The sequence below is a fragment of the Tachypleus tridentatus genome, chromosome 10 (genome assembly GCF_004210375.1).
Source record: "Tachypleus tridentatus isolate NWPU-2018 chromosome 10, ASM421037v1, whole genome shotgun sequence".
In the NCBI taxonomy this organism is placed as follows: Eukaryota; Metazoa; Arthropoda; class Merostomata; order Xiphosura; family Limulidae; genus Tachypleus; species Tachypleus tridentatus.
Genome location: NC_134834.1, coordinates 77,759,596 through 77,781,140, shown reverse-complemented (window position 1 = coordinate 77,781,140; position 21,545 = coordinate 77,759,596). Strand labels below are relative to the sequence as shown.

The 21,545-nt window shown below is 35.8% G+C and overlaps 1 protein-coding gene across 2 annotated transcripts in view; it reads right to left on the bottom strand.

Annotated features, from left to right (window-relative positions):
* Positions 1-21,545, bottom strand: part of LOC143229641 (uncharacterized) — a 39,682-nt gene that overhangs the window by 1,562 nt on the left and 16,575 nt on the right. For both annotated transcript variants that reach the window (XM_076462249.1, XM_076462248.1), the window contains exon 3: positions 4,741-4,949. In XM_076462249.1, coding sequence (XP_076318364.1) covers positions 4,741-4,949 — 209 coding nt within the window. The remainder of the gene's footprint in view (positions 1-4,740; positions 4,950-21,545) is intronic.

The following is a 21,545-nucleotide window of genomic DNA, read 5'->3' as shown; positions in this document are numbered from 1 at the left end:
TGCAAGAATTATTCGTTATAACCAGAAAATCTGTCGTCTTAATTTTTACGTCTCTCGTGCATTCATTTGTTCAATTCGTGGCTAATAATTTAAGAATTTAAAACTACTGAAGTGTAAGGATAAACACATGTGAATGGTGACTGTTTCCCTTCATGTCGATGAAATGGATTAAAAAAGAACAACGTTTTTCACACTGCTCTACAGAAGGAACACTTTCGTAATTTTGATGTCAGAATTCAAAAATTAAAACTGTTGCATAATCCTTTTACTGCAAGGAATACCGGTGTTAAGAAAGATGTTTGCTATTTTCAACATGAACAGTACTTTATGCAATACGTATAACGTAATTAAGTACATAACCTCACAAGTATACCTCAGCACAGCCGTTCTCTAATTTAAAATTGCTTATCTGAAAAAAACGAACAACTAGTCAGCAGCACCTGCCGCCTACACCATTTCTATTAATCAAATAGTAGAACTGCAGTATCCATAACGCACCTATAAATGAAAGTTCGCGAAGCCTGTTCTGCAGCATATCGGGGTTCAAACCTTGGAGCTTTTGATCTCTATCATGCTAATCGTTAGACCCCACGCCACTATATTAAGTTAACTGCTATTGTGATGATACAGTAAAAATCAAAACGATTACCAGCTGTAAAAAACAAAAAAAAAAGGTGAGGAACGTTTAAGGTTTAACGACATTGAGAGACATTAAACTTTTATTAACACGAAGTCTACGTATTGACAAAATTCTTAACATTTAAACTAGTGCATTCAGGACGGCTTTATAATTGTACGATATGTGTCATATAAGTTTTACAGCCTATTAATTGTTTATTATAAATAATACTAAACTAGTGCTTTTAACCCGTCGTCAAGTCTGAACTGTAGCTAAATAAAAGGAATAATTTTGTTTTAAGTCAATAAAAGGCCATCTAACGTTTACTGGCTACAGTGATGAATATGTTAAATGCAAACCCGGGAGACTAAATAAAGAAATATCCGTTTTGTTATGCGAACTATCCATGACTTGAATGATGTGTATAATATTCCTCTGGTGTAAAGGTAGTCTTAACTTTTGGCCACAACACACAGTTGTATATCTTTTAAAGGAACTGTGCTCATTACCTTTGTTTACACGTGTTAATTTGACTTGAGGATCATATCTTTAAGACGACTCTGTATGGTTTTTAAATGGCCATACTAAAATGAGCCACCTGATAAAAACAATATTCACAATACATCTCGTCAACAGTACCAGTGAGCAGATATTTTTTAAAATAAACTTTTCGGGCCATGCACGAGATTCGTTTTCCTGCGATAGATACAGCACATAAATCAGTGTGGCTTTGTTCTACAAAAATGAAACTAATAAATAGGTCAAGTTTCAGGCTTGTCCGTCATTATGAAACTTATTACCTAGAAAATCTTATGATTTCATCGAAATTTAACTGAAAATGACAACCTCGTCTAATCTCTAAAAGGAAATGATGATTCAATGAACTTTTATCTGCAGTTGTTAACCTGCTATCTTGCAGGTGCATTAAAGGATGTTACATATGTAATATCACAGGATGCTGTATGTCATATTACATAAATTACTTTTCACTCTTAAAAAAATATAAATAAACAGAAGTTAAAGGCAGAATGAGAGTTTAATAAACTTTATGTCTTTTGTAAATTTTGAAGATAAATAAATTTTATTCCAGGCAGGCTAATATCGAGATTGTGTAATTCATAGGCTAAAAGTTTCATAACAGGATTTAGGCACATTTTTATGTTTCAAAGTAAACCAATAAGTAAAGAAACAATGAAAAAATACACTAGATTATTAAGAAAGAACAACGGTTAATGTCTGTTTGTTTTGTTTGTTTGTTTTGGAATTTCGCACAAAGCAACTCGAGGGCTATCTGTGCTAGCCGTCCCTAATTTAGCAGTGTAAGACTAGAGGGAAGGCAGCTAGTCATCACCACCCACCGCCAACTCTTGGGCTACTCTTTTACTAACGAATAGTGGGATTGACCGTCACATTATAACGCCCCCACGTCTGGGAGGGCGAGCATGTTTTGGCACGACTCGGGCGCGAACCCGCGACCCTCAGATTACGAAGCGCACGCCTTAACGCGCTAGGCCATGCCAGGCCCTCGGTTAATGTCACTACATCGGCAAAAAAAACAACTATTGAATATTACTTTTGATGAATTACCTTTAAATGAATTTTTTGTTATATGAAAAAATGAAGTATTATTGGAAATTAAACAGATAAAACATTTCACCTTCATGCCATCATTACGACCCTGAGGGATCGGGTTTTCGACAAGTGTTTTCTAAGGGCTTAGCAACTGATATTGGATAGGGTCATTGGTGACACTGTCCAATTCGAATTTTTTTACGTTTTACGAGTCTTTTTTTTTAATTTGACATTGTTTAATTTTATATTTTCTAACAATTTTGCTCTTGCGGTTTTTTTATTGGTTGTTTGACGCAAGTAGCCTAATTTTATTACATCAATAAACGTAAAACAACCAACCAGAAAGATAAAATATTCCATATTCAGAGAAAGCAAATTCTTCGCATCGTGGCTGAAGTTAATACATTTAACTAAATGTATTACTTGGTATAATTTTAGGACACTGTTGGTAAAAATGAGTTATTTTTGGTTAAGACATGAAATGCATAACTCGGGCATTACGTGAAAAATTAGCAAATTAACCAGTCGAATTTGAATTTTACATGATACATTGTGTACTTGTAATTTTGATATTTTAAGATATACAAATAAACATTCTGTAATGGTTGCAGTGCGAAAAAAAAAGGTTGAACCAGCTATAGATGACTTTCAATGTTAACACATTATGCATATCACGGGGCACAAATTTGTTTTTAAACTCACGAGGCCATTTAAGCCGGAATATAAAATAATTGATAAAATATTTCGGCATTGATTCTGTCATCACGTAAGGGAGTTAAATCCGATGTCTTCCTGAACCTACTGAAATTCTACCAACATTTTATAAGAAAGATGCGAGATGATAGAGGATGCAAATCTCATCGAAGAGTACCTGATGATGATGAAATTAAAACAAGATCATTTAATTCGAACAGAAAATAATGAAGACAAGTAGAGGGAAGAGGAGGAGGAGCCCAAGGATGTTTCATTATGAATTATTTATTTGTTCAAAGGATTCATTCCAAAAAACAATGAAATATTAAAATAATTGTCATTTATTTTCATGAAAGAAAGAAGGAAAAAGCATAAGAACAAGAAAGTAAAGAGGTTGTTTGATTTGAATTTCGCGCAAAGCTACACGAGGGCTATCTGTGCTAGCCGTCCCTAATTTAGCAGTGTAAGACTAAAGGTAAGGCAGCTAGTCATCACCACCCACCGCCAACTCTTGGGCTACTCTTTTACCAACTAATAGTGGGATTGACCGTCACATTATAACGCCCCACGGCTGAAAGGGCGACCATTTTGGTGCGATCGGGATTTGAACCCACGACTGTCGGATTACGAGTTGAACGCAATGAAAATAAAGAGCAAAAAGGCCTGGAAACGGAGGCACCTTTCTGGAAATATCAGCCGAAAGTAAACTGAGTATTTATGCCTAAAAAATAAAATAAAATAACCCGTGAAAGTATTTTAAGCTGTTCTATTTTAGTAATAATGCCCTATTTCGGTTTTCGAATTATGCAGGTAATCCACAGGAATCGTCAGTGTATCAGCAAATTGTACTGCCCCGAGGTATGCATCACGTGTTCAAATTTAAATGTTGCACTGAAGTGCAACCTTTAATATTATTGCAGTTGGAAACTACATATTCCTGACAATTAGCATGCAATTTGTTGATCGTAATATCGTGGTCACGTCCGGGAAGGCACAACGTAACTAAGATCCTAAGACTTACGTAGAAGGAAAACATCTTGAGTAAAAACATATTTTAATGATTTGAAACTCTCGTTTAAAGATCGGTCAAATCGACCCACCCTGTAACTACTTTGTACATGTGCGTTTTACAGTGTAACATTACTTTCGTTATTTACTACAGTGTTATTTGCGTTCTTTTTACCATTGCCATTCCTACATGATTTTACACTTATAAAATGTTTATTACTTGTATATAATAGGGAAATTGATTACTAAAGACACCAACTATGTAGTGTATGAAGAATACAACATGTTAGTCACCTAATGCTCATTTATTGTTGGCTGGTAATTCCTGTTTCACCCTGTACGTAAGTGTTTCAAAGGATCATCAGACTGATGTACGAAAGTTAACTTCAAGAGGTAATAACATGGTTTACGCTAGAATTATGATTGTCTTTTAACATTTTGTATATAACAAAACTGAAATAGGTGTTCATAGATCGTGAAAACTGTTTCACTCTATCAACTGATGATGATAATAAGTTACTGCTAGGACTAGATAGGCACTAGGCCTGTTAAGAAAAGATGGTGAATGAAAATAAGAATTCTCGGTTTTTGCTTTTTTGCTTTGGGACGCTCTGGATAGTTGAAAAGCGGCGTATAGACCGAAGGAAGGTTGACTATGTCAGGTAACTTTTCGTATCTGGCTTCTAGTAAACTGCAGCGAAGAAAATCCAGATAACTTATTTTTCCTTTAATACGGGCGTATGTGCCATTGCTACGTGAAGTGCTAGAGCACTCTCAATATTTATAAAAAAATGTAGCCCAACAAACGTTTTAGTCAATGCAAATACTGTTTGTGTATATATTCTTACCTGATTCCAGTTTTGTTCAAATTCTGCACTAATTTCTCGTAAAATCGATCCGGTTTCGTGTATCCATGCTTCAAACGGCAATTCTACCAAGGTATTGGACAAGAGACGAGAAGATGGCGTTTGGACAACATCTGGAAGAGCTTGATTGGAAGAGGTATTGAGAAGTATAACAGATAAACCACTATCCTCATTCTGGGAAACTCCATTACCTGGATAATCATTCAAGTAAATGCAATAATTATAAACAAGATAAAATAAAGTTTAAGCACAAAAATAAATCCAAAAAATAAAATGGTTGCGTATAACACTTTCAGAAACTTCAAACGAAGTTAATGAAAAGTTCGTAAAAACTGTTAAAATGTGAATGATGACAACTTCATTGGTTGTCCTTAGGTTACAAATTATACACCGCAAATAGACTTCCCTATCACCGACTGATTAAATCAGTTCTGTTTTCTAAAGATGCCAACGTAAGAGAAGTCATCTTAAGATTAACCTCTATTTTCCCGATTGACAAATATATATAATTTAGGTAATCGTTTTTTAAATTTCTGTTCTCAAGCTTACCTTAATAAGATCGTGAGAATGTAGGTTTATATAGAATGATTTCATTAAACACTCTTGTGATGAGTAAATATCGAAAATGTTGATTCTAAAATGCCACATGTCGTTCATACATGTTCTACATGTTGTTCAGTACCTACCGAAATTACAAATTACCATAAATAACACTTCGAGTAAGATATATTTAGACTGATGAGAAGATAACTTCATACACTCCTAGTACCAGGAAACATTGTCAAAATTAATAAATGAACTTCGTAAACAGTATTAAAAAAGTACGTTATCTGATAAGGGTTTAAAAAAAGCATTCAATGACTATTGCGGCCTCGTCAGTATTTACGGACAATCTATAACCAGTTCTGTTACCAGTATGAAAGTTAACTGTTGTCATTAATAGAAATGGGATTCTCTTCATTTGCTGTCCACAGACACCAGTTCTAAGAAGACCAAAATAAGCAAACAATAAATTTAGTCCTTTCAATGACCATTGTTCATTTACTTTTTGCGGATCTTGTCCAGCCAGCAATTCAGAAAACAAGATAACTTTCAATCATTTAATTTATATACAGTCACGACTTATCAAATGCCTTTTACTCTCGTACATACATAGGGTGCTTTTTAATTATAGTTTTTTTTTGCGATGTATTCAAATAACTCGCAAATAAATTAAACATTTCTGGGGTTTTAGTCCACACGGATCGACTTCAGAGGATGAATACTCATTTATAGTATGACTGAAGATAAAATATTTTATATCCTTCGTTTCCACAGAGTTAACACGGCAGCAGTATACTAAACATTAAAGAAGTTCGTACTTGTAATAAAGGAAAGACAGTCAGATTCACTGTTCGTTCACATTTGTTACAGTATAATTAGATATGGAGGTAAATACCTAAATCGCACTTCTGTATACATATGCTGGTATAAATATAGCAAACTAATCTTCAGTTTGATAATTAGGTTTTGTTTTTCTTATCCGAGATTTAAACCAAAGTTGTGCATGTTTATTTTGACCGTCTACGAAAAAAGTGTGAGATTCAGACTAACATCATCAACTGTATAGACTGATGCTATCCTTAGAGGCTATATTAGGAGCGTGCAAGAAATTCACGAGACAGTTCACTTCCACTCTGTTCTTTATCCCCAGCGCCTCTAGTGTGCCGAAAGAAAAACTGCGTCCGTAGTCACATCAGCTGACAGATAGAAGAGAGAAAGAAATATGGGCTGAGTCATAGCAAAGTTTAAACTGTCGTCAAATAAAGCTCGCTATACGCCCGTCTATGTTATTCATTTCACATCCTACATGTTAACATATCTTCTGTTTATGTTAAACATGTAGTGCTGTAAAGACTTTTAAACATGTTCTAAATAACATTTTTGATTTGGTTCAGAACTCAGCTCTGTACTTTTATACGTTAGGGTTCAACTCAGCTCTGTATTTTTATACGTTAGGGTTCAACTCAGATCTGTACTTTTATACGTTAGGGTTCAATAATCGTATACCTAACAAATTAAATACTTCTTATTTTATTATTAAAAAAAAGGTTTTGAAAAACTCGAATTGCAAAATGATAAATAAGAATTATGAAATTTGTTAGACTTCGACCCACTCCACCTGCATTTTAAGGCTTAATAAAATGATAGTCAATAGCGCTGAAATTCGTAGTATCAAATGTGTCTGAATACTTAACACAACAGCCTTAATTTTGTAAATGAAAAGTAAAATATTTCTCCTTCAAGAACATTTCTTTATAAATGTTATAATATTTCCACACAGCTTAGTATTCAAAGAACACATTATTTAAATATCTCTGTTCATATATCTCAGATAAGCTTATTTGCTTGTTAATATTATGGGGTTCTTTTATTAAAATTTGACTTCATGCTACAGGGTTTACTTGGAAGGCTAATTTGTCTTTTCAGGTATTTTGTGTATTCCAAATATTTTGAAATTTGAAATATGTATAGATCACTAGTATTTCAATACGACATAGCGCCGTAAACAACACACTGAAACTATACTGCCTGACTGGGGGACACATACCAGTTTAGGAAAAGTTTATTTGTTTTGGAATTTTGCACAAAGCTACTCGAGGGCTATCTGTGCTAGCCGTCCCTAATTTAAAACAGTGTAAGACTAGAGGGAAGGCAGCTAGTCATCACTACCCACCGCCAACTCTTGGGCTACTCTTTTACCAACGAATAGTGGGATTGACCGTCACATTATAACGCCCCCACGGCTGAAAGGGCGAGCATGTTTGGCGCGACCGGGATGCGCACCCGCGACCCTCAGATTACGAGTCGCACGCCTTAACACGCTTGGCCATGCTGGGCCGTTTGGGAAAAGACAAGCCTGTTCAATATTATAAGTTAATTACACTTAAGTTTAAACTAAAACTGATGGCAGTCTATTGGTTTTCAATAAAATGATTAAAGCGTACCGGATACTTTGTAAATTACAAATTTCTGACATGACTTGTTTTAGAAAACATTCGTGATCGAGATATTACTATAAAACTAACTCCAGATTACTAGTAACTGCAAACCTTCAGTTGAAGTCAGCACATTTATTTAAAATTGTTTTCCTCATTCAGATTACTAAAACGTATATTTCGATTAAATATAAACCATCTTTCCAGCGAATAACAAGCAAACAGTACATTCTCTACTGAATGAGTACAAGAAAAAGCTATTGATGTTTTAACAGACTGGTCCTTTGTGATTATCAACATTTTAAAGACGTTAAACTACGATAGCCCCTGAATATCAAACCACGTTCAAATTTCACTATACAGAACTCGAAGTTCGTGTATGTTGTTGAGTTACCTTTGAATTACTGCTTTTGATTTATCCTTTTATCAATGTAAACTGGTTCAAACTTCCTCCTGGAGGTACTCAGCATAAAAGGTTGGGAATCTCTGATATAATATGTACACTTAGATGAAAGTCCGAAACGAGTTGGTATGTTTTTTAAAAGCTTTTTTAAAAATCAAAAGCAGCGTATACCTTGAGAAATGAGTGTGTATCAACACCAGGAGTTATAGATCACATTTTTTATTAAATTGCTTCCTGGAAAAGATCAATATTATTCGTCATTAAAACACCATACAGATGATGGATTTTCAAAATTCTAAAGAAATGTTTTCCATTTCATTTGTACGGAGATTTTATAACTCCACTAACCATATTGTCCTTGATGACGAAAAACTCACTTGAAATAAAAATGTATCTCCGAACGGTTGGTATGGATATTAACACTTTCCTCGATAAGAAGAGAACAACGTTTCGGCCTTCCTAGGTCATCTTCAGGTTAAGAAAGAGAGAGTTTGCATCTGATTGTTGCCGGACACATATCTTAGGGACGAGAATTTAAATGGATACGGGATCGTAGGAGGCGTTACAGTTGGATGTTAGGTTATTAATTAGTATAGGTATAAAGGTGTTCCTTTATATTGGTTTAATTTTAGTTTTAGTTATTGTATAAGTAGGGCTTATTTGATTTTGCGTTTGTTTATATTTGTTTCCCTACTTAATATCTTGGTGTTCTCTATGGTTATGTTGTATTTACTTGATTTGCAGTATTCAAAAAACGTGTGAAGGTGTTGTTGTTCTTTGAATCTGGTTTCTATTTTAATGCTTGTTTCTCCATTATAGAAGTCGTGGCAGATGTTGAATTGTGTAGTATAAACGATGTTGGTGTTGTGTTTGTCATTGTAGTTTTTACATAGTATGGACTTTAGTTTTGTGCCTGGTTTTTGAATACATTTGGTGTTTACTGGAATGTTGTGTTTTGTTATAAGTTTTTTTTTACCAAATGTTGGTTATTTTTTCTCTGATGTCGGGAACATATGGTATGCAGCAGTATAACGTTCTGTAGTTTGTTGTATCTTGGGTTTTACTATTAATTAGTATAGGTATAAATGAACACCTTTATATCTATACTAATGAATAACTTAACACCCACCTGCAACGTCCCCTACAATCCCGTATCCGTTTATACTCTCGTCCCTAAGACATGCGTCCGGCAACGGTCACTTTCAAACTCTCTTTAACCTGAAAATGACTTAGAAAAGTCGAAACGTTGTTCTCTCCTCATCAATAAAAGTGTTAATACCCATATCAGCCGTTGTTTAATCCATACTGCTGATACTTAGGAGATCAGTGACACTTTTGGGGAATGCTTTTTGCAATTATCCAGCACTTTCGTCTCTTTCCCTGCCTTCTTGACCCTCAAGACAAAGGCTGAGCGATTGCCATTCCCCCCCCCCCCATGGCTGATCATGTCTATTAATATAATCATCCATTTACGTTGATGTAACTCTACACTCCTATGGTTGCGTGTCCATTTACATAGTTTTGACTTTTTCTTGACAGTAGGTTCCAAGCCCATGTGGATTCAACTTTTCACGCTCATTCATACAGGAAGTTGGAGCCGGTGACTTCTACATTTTCTGTTGGTCAGGTTATGGTCAAAGAGAAATTTTAAGAACTTCGTCTCAGCCTCCATGAAAAGAACACAACTACCTGCCCCTAAAATGGATTACAGACCTGTTATCGAAGCAGAACTTAACGCCATTTAGCACTCAATTTGAAATAAACAACTGCACAAGGTTTTCCAAGTTCAACTGTCGTTGTTTAGCTATTTAGTTTCCTGAAGGATTGAAGAAACTTGTCTAAGCTACAACATAGGCCAATGTCTTGTGACCGATTTATTGGTTTTCTTCTACAGAGAATAAAACCATCAATTTGCGACACTCAAATGACAACATTTTACTTGCGTGCCTTCACTACGACTGCCAGCGGCAGGTCCAGTTCAGACACGTTTGTTCTCGGATTTACCTTTTAACTTTAGGCAATTTTAATGGCGATAGTGACACTTTCAATGATAATTTGTTTTAAATTTACCTTTTTAATTGTATTGAGTTGTTTTAGTTTTATTTCTAGACGACAATTTAAAATTTTTGTCCTCTTTCATTTTCTACATTTTTTCGTATCTTAAGTTTCTTTCTTTTTCTTTTAACTTGTTTCCTCTTTCTACTGAAGCATCATAAACCACTAAAACAATCACAAAGTAAAGAGTTTTGAAAAGTTGAGGTGAACGTTTAGTTGTATTAATAGGTGAGTAATTGCAAGAAAAAATTCCTACATAAATAACACGAAAAAAAACTGCTGTTACAATTTATTATTTGTTTGTTTTTGGTTTTATGTTCTGAACTCCACCAACTACTCATAAGTCTCAATTTCCAAATAAAATGGTCCCCCAGTAGGACAGTAACATGTCTGCGAACTCATACCATTAAAAACCGGATTTCGATACCCGTAGTGGGAAGAGCACAGATAGACCATTGCGTAGTTTTGTGTTTAATTCCACACAAAGTAAAATATATATATTTTCCTTGAAAGAACTAGGTTTCACCATAATGTTGTGAACTAGTAGGTATTGGGTAATATCCAATATGTGAAGTTTTGAAAATACCACAAAATTGGTAAGTAGGTAATTTATGTAAATTGTTGCACATTTTTGAGAAGGTGGTAAAACCTTTACGGTTCCTCATTCAAAAATTAGATTAATTAAAAGAGACAACTAAAAACAACGATAAAAACCATGTTCCTAATGTGTGTAAAATAAGGAATACTAGATTTGATAGAATGTCAGTTTCAAGTCTTCACTCCAATCACCATAGTATAACAAGACTTGTATCGACAATTCATTACTATTTAAACAAATTCATCGTATCGAGATGTTTCAGTGTTCGTTCCAACAACAATTTATCTTTCAAACAAAATGTGAAAAACCATCAAGTTACAAGTGTTAAAAACAGCCTAGTGATAACAAATGGTATATTCGTTCATACACTTATTTTGTTTTCAGACATGTGACGGAATTTTTAAAATTTTACTCTTATTACGAGCGTTGTAACTCAAGGTTTTCATTACAACAACAAGTTAGGATGTCATTCACTTTACAAACAAGAAAGTATCCTAACGTTGAGTCAGTCACAGTCTGAGACGAGAGATTCTTCTCTTTCGTATAAAACAATCGTTTATTCGCCAACTTTCACGAGTCTCCTTCTGTGGCTAATCAATCAACGCAGCGAAAGCTTTTTCGCCGACGAAAAACTAAACTGACTCGCTGTTTTGCAGTAACATGTTTGTCTGACATTGCAGATTTGCCAACATACAAGAAGTCATGTACTCGGTTTCAACTGGTCGGTACGCCGCCCTGCTATGCAATAGATGATATGCAACATCTGGGTTTCGCACTTTCCTCGACATATCGCTATGGTCTTTTGAGCCAGTAGCAAGACAAGACATCCAATTTCAAACATTTAGTGTTCATTACAAGACTTGAAGCTGAAAATAGGAAAGGATACAAACTCTGTAGAGTGTGAAAGATTTATACCATTATGACATCAACGGAGTGAATTCCGAATAATTATAGAAGCAGTGTGAAAACCCGTGGTGGTCTCGTCTATTTCATTACCCTGTATTTACAACAACGTTATCGCGATGCACTTAGTTTGTTCTTAGACATAAAGCTGCATAGCGAGGTATGTATGCCGTCTCAAAAGCAGGGATCGAACCATTCAAAGATAAACTAACGCGAAATCATTAGCATTCTAAATAAATTATTATAAACGGTTCTGCTAATCCACCATATCTGTGGCACAAGTCATTAATAAATGGAGTTATATATCTAAATGTTTAAGCGTGATAACTATTCCCCAACTACGTAGGGACAGTTAACTTCAGGTCATTTCATAAGCTGTTTACATATATATTTGTGACTAACTGTTCTATCCATCTGCCGTAATTGTCATTACAGCTAAAACTTAAGCCGAATCTTAAGCTGCGATTTTTGTACTTATCTGTAATTATCTGCGCATCTGCTGTAGTCACACGCGAACTCATACACACGTGTGGTAGATCGAATTATAAGCTGTTTACTTATTTAAGATTAATCGCTCTGCTTGATTGTTGAAGTTATATAAGTAAATGTAAATTCTTGAAAGAGAATTTAAAAAATCGCAACCACAATACAAACGTCCAACACCAGAACACGAATTGTAAAGTTGGTCATCATGTAATTGTCCTGGGTTTCACAGGTAGTGGAAGAAGTACGACCCAAACTATACTGGGGGTAGATCGACCATACAGTTTAACCTCAACTTCACCGACCTCACGTGATTAAGAAAGAAACAACCGCGCTGATGTGGGTGTTCTAGCCCATAACATCCCACGATTGGAACAAAAACCAAAACCAAATGCTAAACTATTTATACTCATATTTGAGTAACTGTTCTGTCTATTCGCAATCCACGTCTTTTTGGTCAAGGTAGACTAAACGCAATCCATCAACTTAAGTACGCGTGTGTTAATTATAATAAAAATGGCAACTTGCCCTTCAAAGTTCCACACTTGGTTATTAGAATGAGGGTTCTTTTATTAAATGACAACTCGGGCATGTAGTTCAAAGAAAGGGACGTAGAAACAATGAATAATAAATGTTTCATCTTTTTTCAACAGAAAATTATCAGCCTTGGCTGGTTTTCACATTGCGTGGTGATTATACCTTCATTTATTCGAAAAACGAACGTGTAACCTTGATACTTTATTGTTCATATATTGTATGAGCCACGTGAGTCCACGATCAGAGGATACTAATATGTTTAACATAATATTCTGTAGAGCGTGATGCATGATACTGGTTCATACTTAAATAGGATGTCAAGGTCTCTCTCAATTGTTTATTTCTAGCACACAGGTGTTACCCCCAGAAGGTGCGTTTCCAGTGAAGCTGCCACTTTCCATTTTACGTTCTCGTAACAATACACTAAATATGAGATGGAATGTATTAAGAATAAACGAATACCAACTAAACGTGTTTTTATGGTTATGAGAAATAACTGACATTAACCGTCCTGCACTTATTTAAAGTCACGTCTGCTTAAATGTTAACTCTGTAAGAGGCGTGTTAGCCCTTTGTGTGTGTGTGTGTGTGTGTTTTCTTATAGCAAAGCCACATCGAACTATCCGCTGCGTCCACCGAGGGGAATCGAATCCTTGATTTTAGCGTTGTAAATCCGAAGATTCACCGCAGTGGATTCAGAAAATACTTTACATTTTGAAAATTCTCTGTGAACTAGACTCGTGTGTGTGTGTGTGTGCGTGCTTGTTTGTGGGAGTTTATTAACAGATAGAAAATATCCTGTCATATTCACCAGTGACATCCGAACTCGAACCAAACTAAAAAAAAAAAAAAAATGTCGGTGTAAGGTTTTCCTATGGTTCTTATTCTCCGATCATTTCAATGACATCACATCAGGCAACTTACAGATGAATAAATTCATATTCAATAATCAAATTCATAAAACTCCTTTAGATGTCATGTTCTTTAACAAAGAGACGTTAACACACTTTTTACATTAATATAAAAGGTCCTAGCCTAGTCATCAAGAGTAAAAGTCCTTTAGACGTACACCCTCTATCCCTGGTGGTAAGGTCCTTTAGACGTACACCCTCTATCTCTGGTGGTAAGAGGTAAGTAGCAATAGCTAGCCCCCACCTCGTCCACTAAAAGTTGTATTCAATCACATCGGTCTTGTTTGGCTAAGAATAACAACCACTTTACAACAGCGATATTAGCATATGTATCGCGAGCTCACGTGACCCCGAGGGCAGTGTGTTCCTCGAATGCAGGAATAGGTTCGCTACCACTGTACTTCGAATATATTGTTATTGATGCTAAGGATGATACAGAGAGGCGTAAAAAAAAAAAAAAATGGATGCGTTGTTTGACCCGCCATTTAGATAAAAGAAATATGGTACACGAGCTTCGGGCGGTAAAACAGCAATATAATATTAGTTACATATAAAAGGTTACATATATTTTATGTTGTAGATAAATATACAAGAGGGAAATATGCACGTGGATTAGATTTTCTCAGAAGCTTTTCGTTACTAATAGTCAAACAGAAATAACTACTGAAATGCAGCGGCATAATTTCATTTTGTACTTAATACGATACAAAGTAAAATAAGTGCTGGGTGAATAAAAACGGCATAACTTGTGCTTTAGCGCTTGAAAAATCATCCAATTTAACTTCGGTTGTTAACACCGAACACAGAAATCCTTATGATGTTAGCTTTTCTTCTTTGTTCTCTTACCGCAGAGCTACCATTGGATTTCACCAAATCTGGAATCTTTTAACGTTAAAAATCCGGACTTAGTTGCCAGTGGTGGTCACGTACATATAACTCATTCTATAGCTTTGTGCTTAACTACAAACAAACACACATTATTGGTGAAAAAGTACATAATAGGCTATTTGAACTCTGACCATCGCAGGGAATCGAACCTCGAATTTCAGTGTTGTCAGTCCTTAAGCGTACCACTGACTCGCCGGAGAAAAATGACTTCGGCTACTGACAATGAATATGAACATTGATATCGGAGTTCAGAAACTAACACAAAAATCTAGAAACATCTATGACGTAAAAAACGTTGTATACGATACTATGTTCTAACTTCTTAAACACCTAATTCAAATCGTTGTCAACAACGGCTTGTTGAACGACTAGGGAAATAAATCCTCACATCTACTTGTTCAAGAAATATCGTGCATTAAACTCGGAAAAGACTGAAATATTTGTTTCTTGTTATAGTACTTAAAACTGTTACGAAATAACATATTTAGGGTAATTGATTTTTTAGCATATATTATGATAGTTAAAACTTTAAGTAGTACACAGTATGTACGCGATAAACGGTACATAGCACTATCCCGCTAAACATTCAGGCAAGATATTGATACATCATACAACAAAACTCGGTCCCAAGAGGTGCACATCTGGACACATACAATATTGACCCTCATCTAGATGAACAAAATTACCCTGTCCCTGGCTTCACAGCTTTAGGAAGCTTTGATGTCTGTGTAGTTAGGTATGGCGTTTATAATTGCGACGGTTAAAACGGTAAAAATATTCGTGGTAAAACCAACAAAGAATTGTTACTGATATAGTTGGGCGTTAAGATCACACATGTTGAAGTATTAAAATATGCTTCTAAAACAGTTAATGATACTGTACTCCCGTATTCTATTTTGAAACTTGCTTCTAAACATCTTGCTTGTTTTGTTTGTTTTTAGATTTTTGCGGAGCACTGGCCTTTTTACTTCTATTCAGTTTTTTACCTGATTTTTGAGCATTATTTAGCATTTTTTAACTTTTTTATGTAGGTTTAGTTATATTTACTTTGTTATACTGGTTGTTTGGCACAGACAGCCTTCCTGCTATGAGTCTAAACTGCAAACAACCAACTAACCAATCTACCTCCATCAGGACGGGCATGTATACAACTACCCAACACCACCAGTAGCTCAACGGTAAGTCTCAGGAGTTAAAATGCTGAAAATCACGTTTCAATACCCGTGGCAAGCACAGTAAACACAGCTTATTGTCCTTTTTCGCTTAAAACAAATTCTATATATAACTTGTCTTACTGTATAGAAAGAATGATATTCGTATGTGTCAACTATGATTAATGCAGAAACGGTAACTTACCGTTTCCACATAAGCTAATATTAAAATATATTTCAACGTTTTAAATCTAAAAGCTTCAAATACTACACACCACGAAACTGCGTGTGAACAAGGTTTGTGTACTGTAAGATGTTATATACGTACATATCAAACAAGCCACAAATGTTTAGTCAACCACTACTTCCAGATTATCAATTTAAGAGCAGGCGCGCCTTTTATTTTTTCTTAGAACACTGCCATCCTGTCTCAGTTGATATAATGGACTACATAAAATTACCGACGTTAAAAACCTCTCGATAGCGATCAAACAACAACTCTGTCTCCGGGCGTAAAAAAACAAACAAACTTTGTGTTATTTGTTACGTCACCTTGACTTCAAGCAGGCTGTTGATAGGCCAAAGTCCCCGATTGTCCAGCCAGCGGCGCGCAGACGCTGACCTTGGCGGCGCCTGGTGATGCCCGACGGCAACAATGTTCTCAAAATTTAAGTTACTGCCACGCTTCCAGAGTAATCCCCAAAACAGCTACGCCTACCCACCGCTACTAGCCCATAACGGTTTAGACTATCTTCAACAAATTCGATTCACAAACTTACCTCGTATGTTGTATATATAAAAAAAACGATAATGACGAAACTAGATGTACAATTATTTATTAATAATCTGGTTATTTATGGATAGAATGTAACCATTGCTCCACAGCAGCCTGGGGCGATATTATATTGAAGTAAAATTTTGAAGCAATATGCCATACTACCTGAGAGTTTGTTTGATATATTCATTTACTACATGGACCAGTGCGTATGATAAAGGTGAAACTTTGCACTCGCCAATTCGTCCGCGCATGCATGTTATATAAATTTATATATACACGCGCGCAATGTTTGCGTTGATCAGAACACATTTATTCTAAATCTTATTACTCTGATTCAGAGCACATTAGTTCAGTTCGTTTTTACTATGAAATATTAATTCAGAAAAACCAGTAGTCATTAATAAAAGACTTAATTATTCAGTAAAAACACGTCAAAGTTATGAAGTGAATCATAAGCTGAGCTGTGCTTTGAACGACACTTACCGAGTTACCTACCGGAAATAATATTCATTTAGAGCAAAGCTACGCTGGGCTATGTGCTGGGTCCACCGTAGGGAGCTGAACCGCGGATTTGAGCGTTCTACGTCGGTAAATTTACCGTCGTCCTAATGGAATCGACCAGAAAATGAAAGACTATATATCTGTTCAGTTTGATATACTTATTTTAGAATAATAAGTGTAAGATACAACATAATACACGTTAAATGACAAGTAATTTATTTTCGTCGACCAAAGCTTAAGAAAAGCCAGGTAAAAAACAACAACCTGTGGCCTCTATCTAAAAGCAGTGGCATGTCTTCTCCTCAAAGTGTAATCTATTGTCTCTCCCATCAAAACCCGGGACGCCTGCAGCGCAGGTTTAAGAATCAGCTGAGTAGAGAAAGAAATAGTGAATACCCTTCCTAAGAGTACATGCAATGAGTGGAACAGTGTTCTGCCACCGGATACAGAAGGAAATCTAACATAACTGCAATACATGTGATATTGAGCCATGCACATTACCAAACGTAATGACATCAAATGCGTTACAGTGTTTTCATACTTCGTTCTAATCAAGCCCAATGAGAAGCGCATACATATGTTGAATATACACCAGTTCGACTTCGAAGAATAAAAGTGTTTTCCTTTTTACCAGTTGTTTGGCGCACACAGCCACAATGCTTTGTGTCAAGAACCTCCATACAACCACACCAAGCAGCGCATTTCAAAATTTTAACTTAAAAAAAAAAAAATGTACCTACACATACAAAGTCCAACAAATGTATCCTCGGGATTTCTTTAATTGACAAGACACACTTGCACAAGCTTCTCAAAACTGTCATGTTTAAAGTGTAACTATGTGTCATGTTGTGTTATAGAGTGCACAATTGTTTTCGTGAATCAAGACATGCGCACGTTTCACTGACGTAAAGACCGAACAAATTGCAATGTTAAGCGTATCTTAGGTGCTGTCATTTTCTTGTCTACCCCGACTGACCGATTTGCATTTGTACGGTATTTGTGAGTGGTTAAAAAAATAGCGGACAACAAATAAAAATTTTGTCTTCTACGTCATTTGGCAAAGAATGCCCACAGCTGTTGTTAGTTTTGATCGCAAGTCGGTAAATTTTTAAAGTGGTTTAAGTAACATCAGAATGGTTCCAGGAACAGATGTTCTATGAAAAATGCACTTGATAAAAAGGTCAGAGTTATAGATGCAATGTTATTATTATTTTGTTCTAGAAGCTATTAATCAGGTAAGAGATAAAACGAAATGTTTAGTACCATTGACATTAAAACCAATGTCTAACGTAAAAAAAAAAAAGGCAATAAATAAGTGGAGATTTATTACAATAACGTGCAGGTAATGGCGTCAGGTTATCATGGTTACCAGTGCATTACGGTTTTACTGTCTGTGGCAGTTTGACTCACAGCTCGAATCCACAAAAACTTACCCTGAATACCTGTATAACAGTGGTGGAGCCAATTCAAAATATTGTAACTGTGAAAGTGTAACTAAAGTCATTTACGGACTCTAGGCCTAATCGCAGTAGTTATGATGATGAATTAACAAATTATCTACATACGCTATTGCTTTCTATCCCTAGTTAGTTGTTCATACCAATGTTAACTGTATGACTCACCTTGTGGATCTGGGATAACTGTTCTACAACTTCGACAAAAAAACACAAAGCGGGACATCTGCGAAAGCTAACTCTCGTGCAAACTACGGTAACTTCTCCCTACCTAATCTCAATAAATATAAATAATAATAATAAAACACCATTAGCAACAGGTTGGACGATTAAAGAGTTAATATTACAATAACCGCTAAAAATAATACTTGAATTCACAATGTTGGCACTAAGCCAAGTCCGACATACCTTATGATTAGGATTTAATGGCTGGAAGCCAACCTTACGGTGAAACTACCACTACATTAGAGTAACAAGTAAGTTGTCCTTCCTGAATGTTATATGAAAATACAGAAACCATTTAATGTTGAACTATATACATTTCTGAGAACAAAATAATCGAAAGTTATCTCAAGATCATATTTCATAATAATCAAGGGCAGAAACATTTTTGCGCAACCTATTTGTATCTCGTGATACAAAAGTTTAAAAGCTACCGAGACGAACTGATATTATCAGAAAGAAACAGCCGTTAAGTAGCCCACGCCGTTCATTTTTCTACGTGCAAACTGTATCAAAAAATTGCATTTGAACGTGAGGATCACAAATAGAAAGGAATGAAAGGTGACGCAAACCATTCTGTACCACTTCTACCTACATCAAAACTTAAAAACTGTCTTCAAATGTACACGTACGGCGAATAAAAAAACAGCAAAATGTAATGTAATTTATAGAGCATGAGTCTACCCGCAGCGACCCTCTGAACTCTGGTACTACCTTACGCAGCTTTCTTTTTCCACGTCAAAGTTTCTATTGGCGCCACCAGGGAATTACGGATTATCAATAACCAACTTCGTCTGCAGCTGTGCGAGACGAGGCTTTACGAGAAATTGCCACATACGTTTTACTGTACATTTTCTGGTTACAACGTAAAGACCGCTAATGAAGGTCTGTTACAATTATCCGCATTAGAAGAGACGCGAAACACCTTAATTTCAAATTGAAATGTTTTCTACAAATATACATAAACTCTGTATTCTTAATAAAGTTACACCGGTCTTTATATTACATTACTATCCTCAAAAGCAATTAATGAGCTATTTAAACATTCTATTGGTAAACAAAATATTACTAAGTATTATGTTGATCATTAGAATGGTTAAATACACCACTTTCGTAGTTCATATGTATATAGTTGCGTCTAAATAAAACAGCTGAATATTTTTACTTGCTAACGACTAGATGGCATTTTGCATCACATAACGAATAAACACATTGCCGAGCTACAACTCTGGAATTATATATAACCATGAAGTGAACTCTTATACGGGGAATTTCATTTACTTTCTTGAATTTTAAAGACTCGCGTTACAACTCTGAATCAAATTACGGAGAGTGTTTTATTCTATTCATAATAATGAAATGAACGAACAAAACACACGAAAAAAACAGTTAAATCAATAAAAATAAATTAATAATAATAAACACTTTGCTGTTAAAATGGATAATTAATTTGAGGTTAATGATAATAAACTTATTTTTAATGTATAATGACTTAAATAAAGTGGATAATAATTACAGTTCACCAGTTTTGGTTATAGCGAAGCAGCTAATTTTCAAGTAATTTGATGATATACAGTACCGTGTTAGAACAAGATAATATTTTGTCATTCTTTCAATTTTATGGGGCTAATTCTTCCATGCCTTTATAAAATGTAAATTTAAACACTGGTAATGTTCCATTCATTCCCGTTGAGCCAGGATGAGAATACTTGTCACTTTTAAGAATTCCCATACACTTGTACCAAGTGCACATCATAATGGTTCTGCTTGAATGAACATACTGATCAAATTTAAGGTCTGAAATAGCTGTCATGATACCCTACGTCGTGCCTTAACTATACAGAAAGGAGCTAGCACATGATATCGTATATGCAAGAAGAAATTAATTTAATAACACTCTACCTTGATGAAAACAGTGCTTAACACTATATACTAAGTTTTGTTCTCATACTACAGTCCATAAAACACAAGAATTGTCAGTAGAGCAAAGAGTTCGCACGAAACTTTGTGATGCTAGTTGGACTCTCCGACAAACTGCTGTAGACTTGAAATGCTCCCCAAACACTGTATTGTTTTGGAATTTCGCACAAAGCTACTCGAGGGCTATCTGTGCTAGCCGTCCCTAATTTAGCAGTGTAAGACTAGAGGGAAGGCAGCTAGTCATCACCACCCACCGCCAACTCTTGGGCTACTCTTTTACCAGCGAAAAGTGGGATTGACCGTCACATTATAACGCCCCCACGGTTGGGAGGGCGAGCATGTTTTGGCGCGACTCGGGCGTGAACCCGCGACCCTCAGATTACGAAGTGCACGCCTTAACGCGCTAGGCCATGCAAGGCCTCCCAAACACTGTCAAGTACACTATAGATCGTGAGACCGAGACAGGAAAATTTAAAATTGGAAAGGAAGAGGCAGAACACTCAATGTTACTGATGTTAAGTATCTTCGTTTTTACAGCCTTCAGGACAGAAGGAAGACTGTTACTGACCTTACGCATGAGATGTACCAAATGAGAGAAGTGTCCAGATATACAGTATCAAGGAGACTAAGTGAGAATGGAATATTTAGTCGTGTAACAGATAAAATAAACATTTACTTCAATCTCCAAATATTGTCAAGAGACTGAAATGCGCTAAAAGATTTCAAAAAACTGGACTGGAAAAGGGTGTTTTGGAAGGTTGAGTCCAAGTTTGAAATATTTGGTTTAAGGTGTAGTTTGTATGTCCAGTAGAAGAAAGTTAAAAGATACTTTAACAGGCCCGGCATGGCCAAGCGTGTTAAGGCGTGCGACTCGTAATCTGAGGGTCGCGGGTTCGCATCCCCGTCGCGCCAAACATGCCCGCCCTTTCAGCCGTGAGAACGTTATAATGTGACGGTCAATCCCACTATTCGTTGGTAAAAGAGTAGCCCAATAGTTGGCGGTGG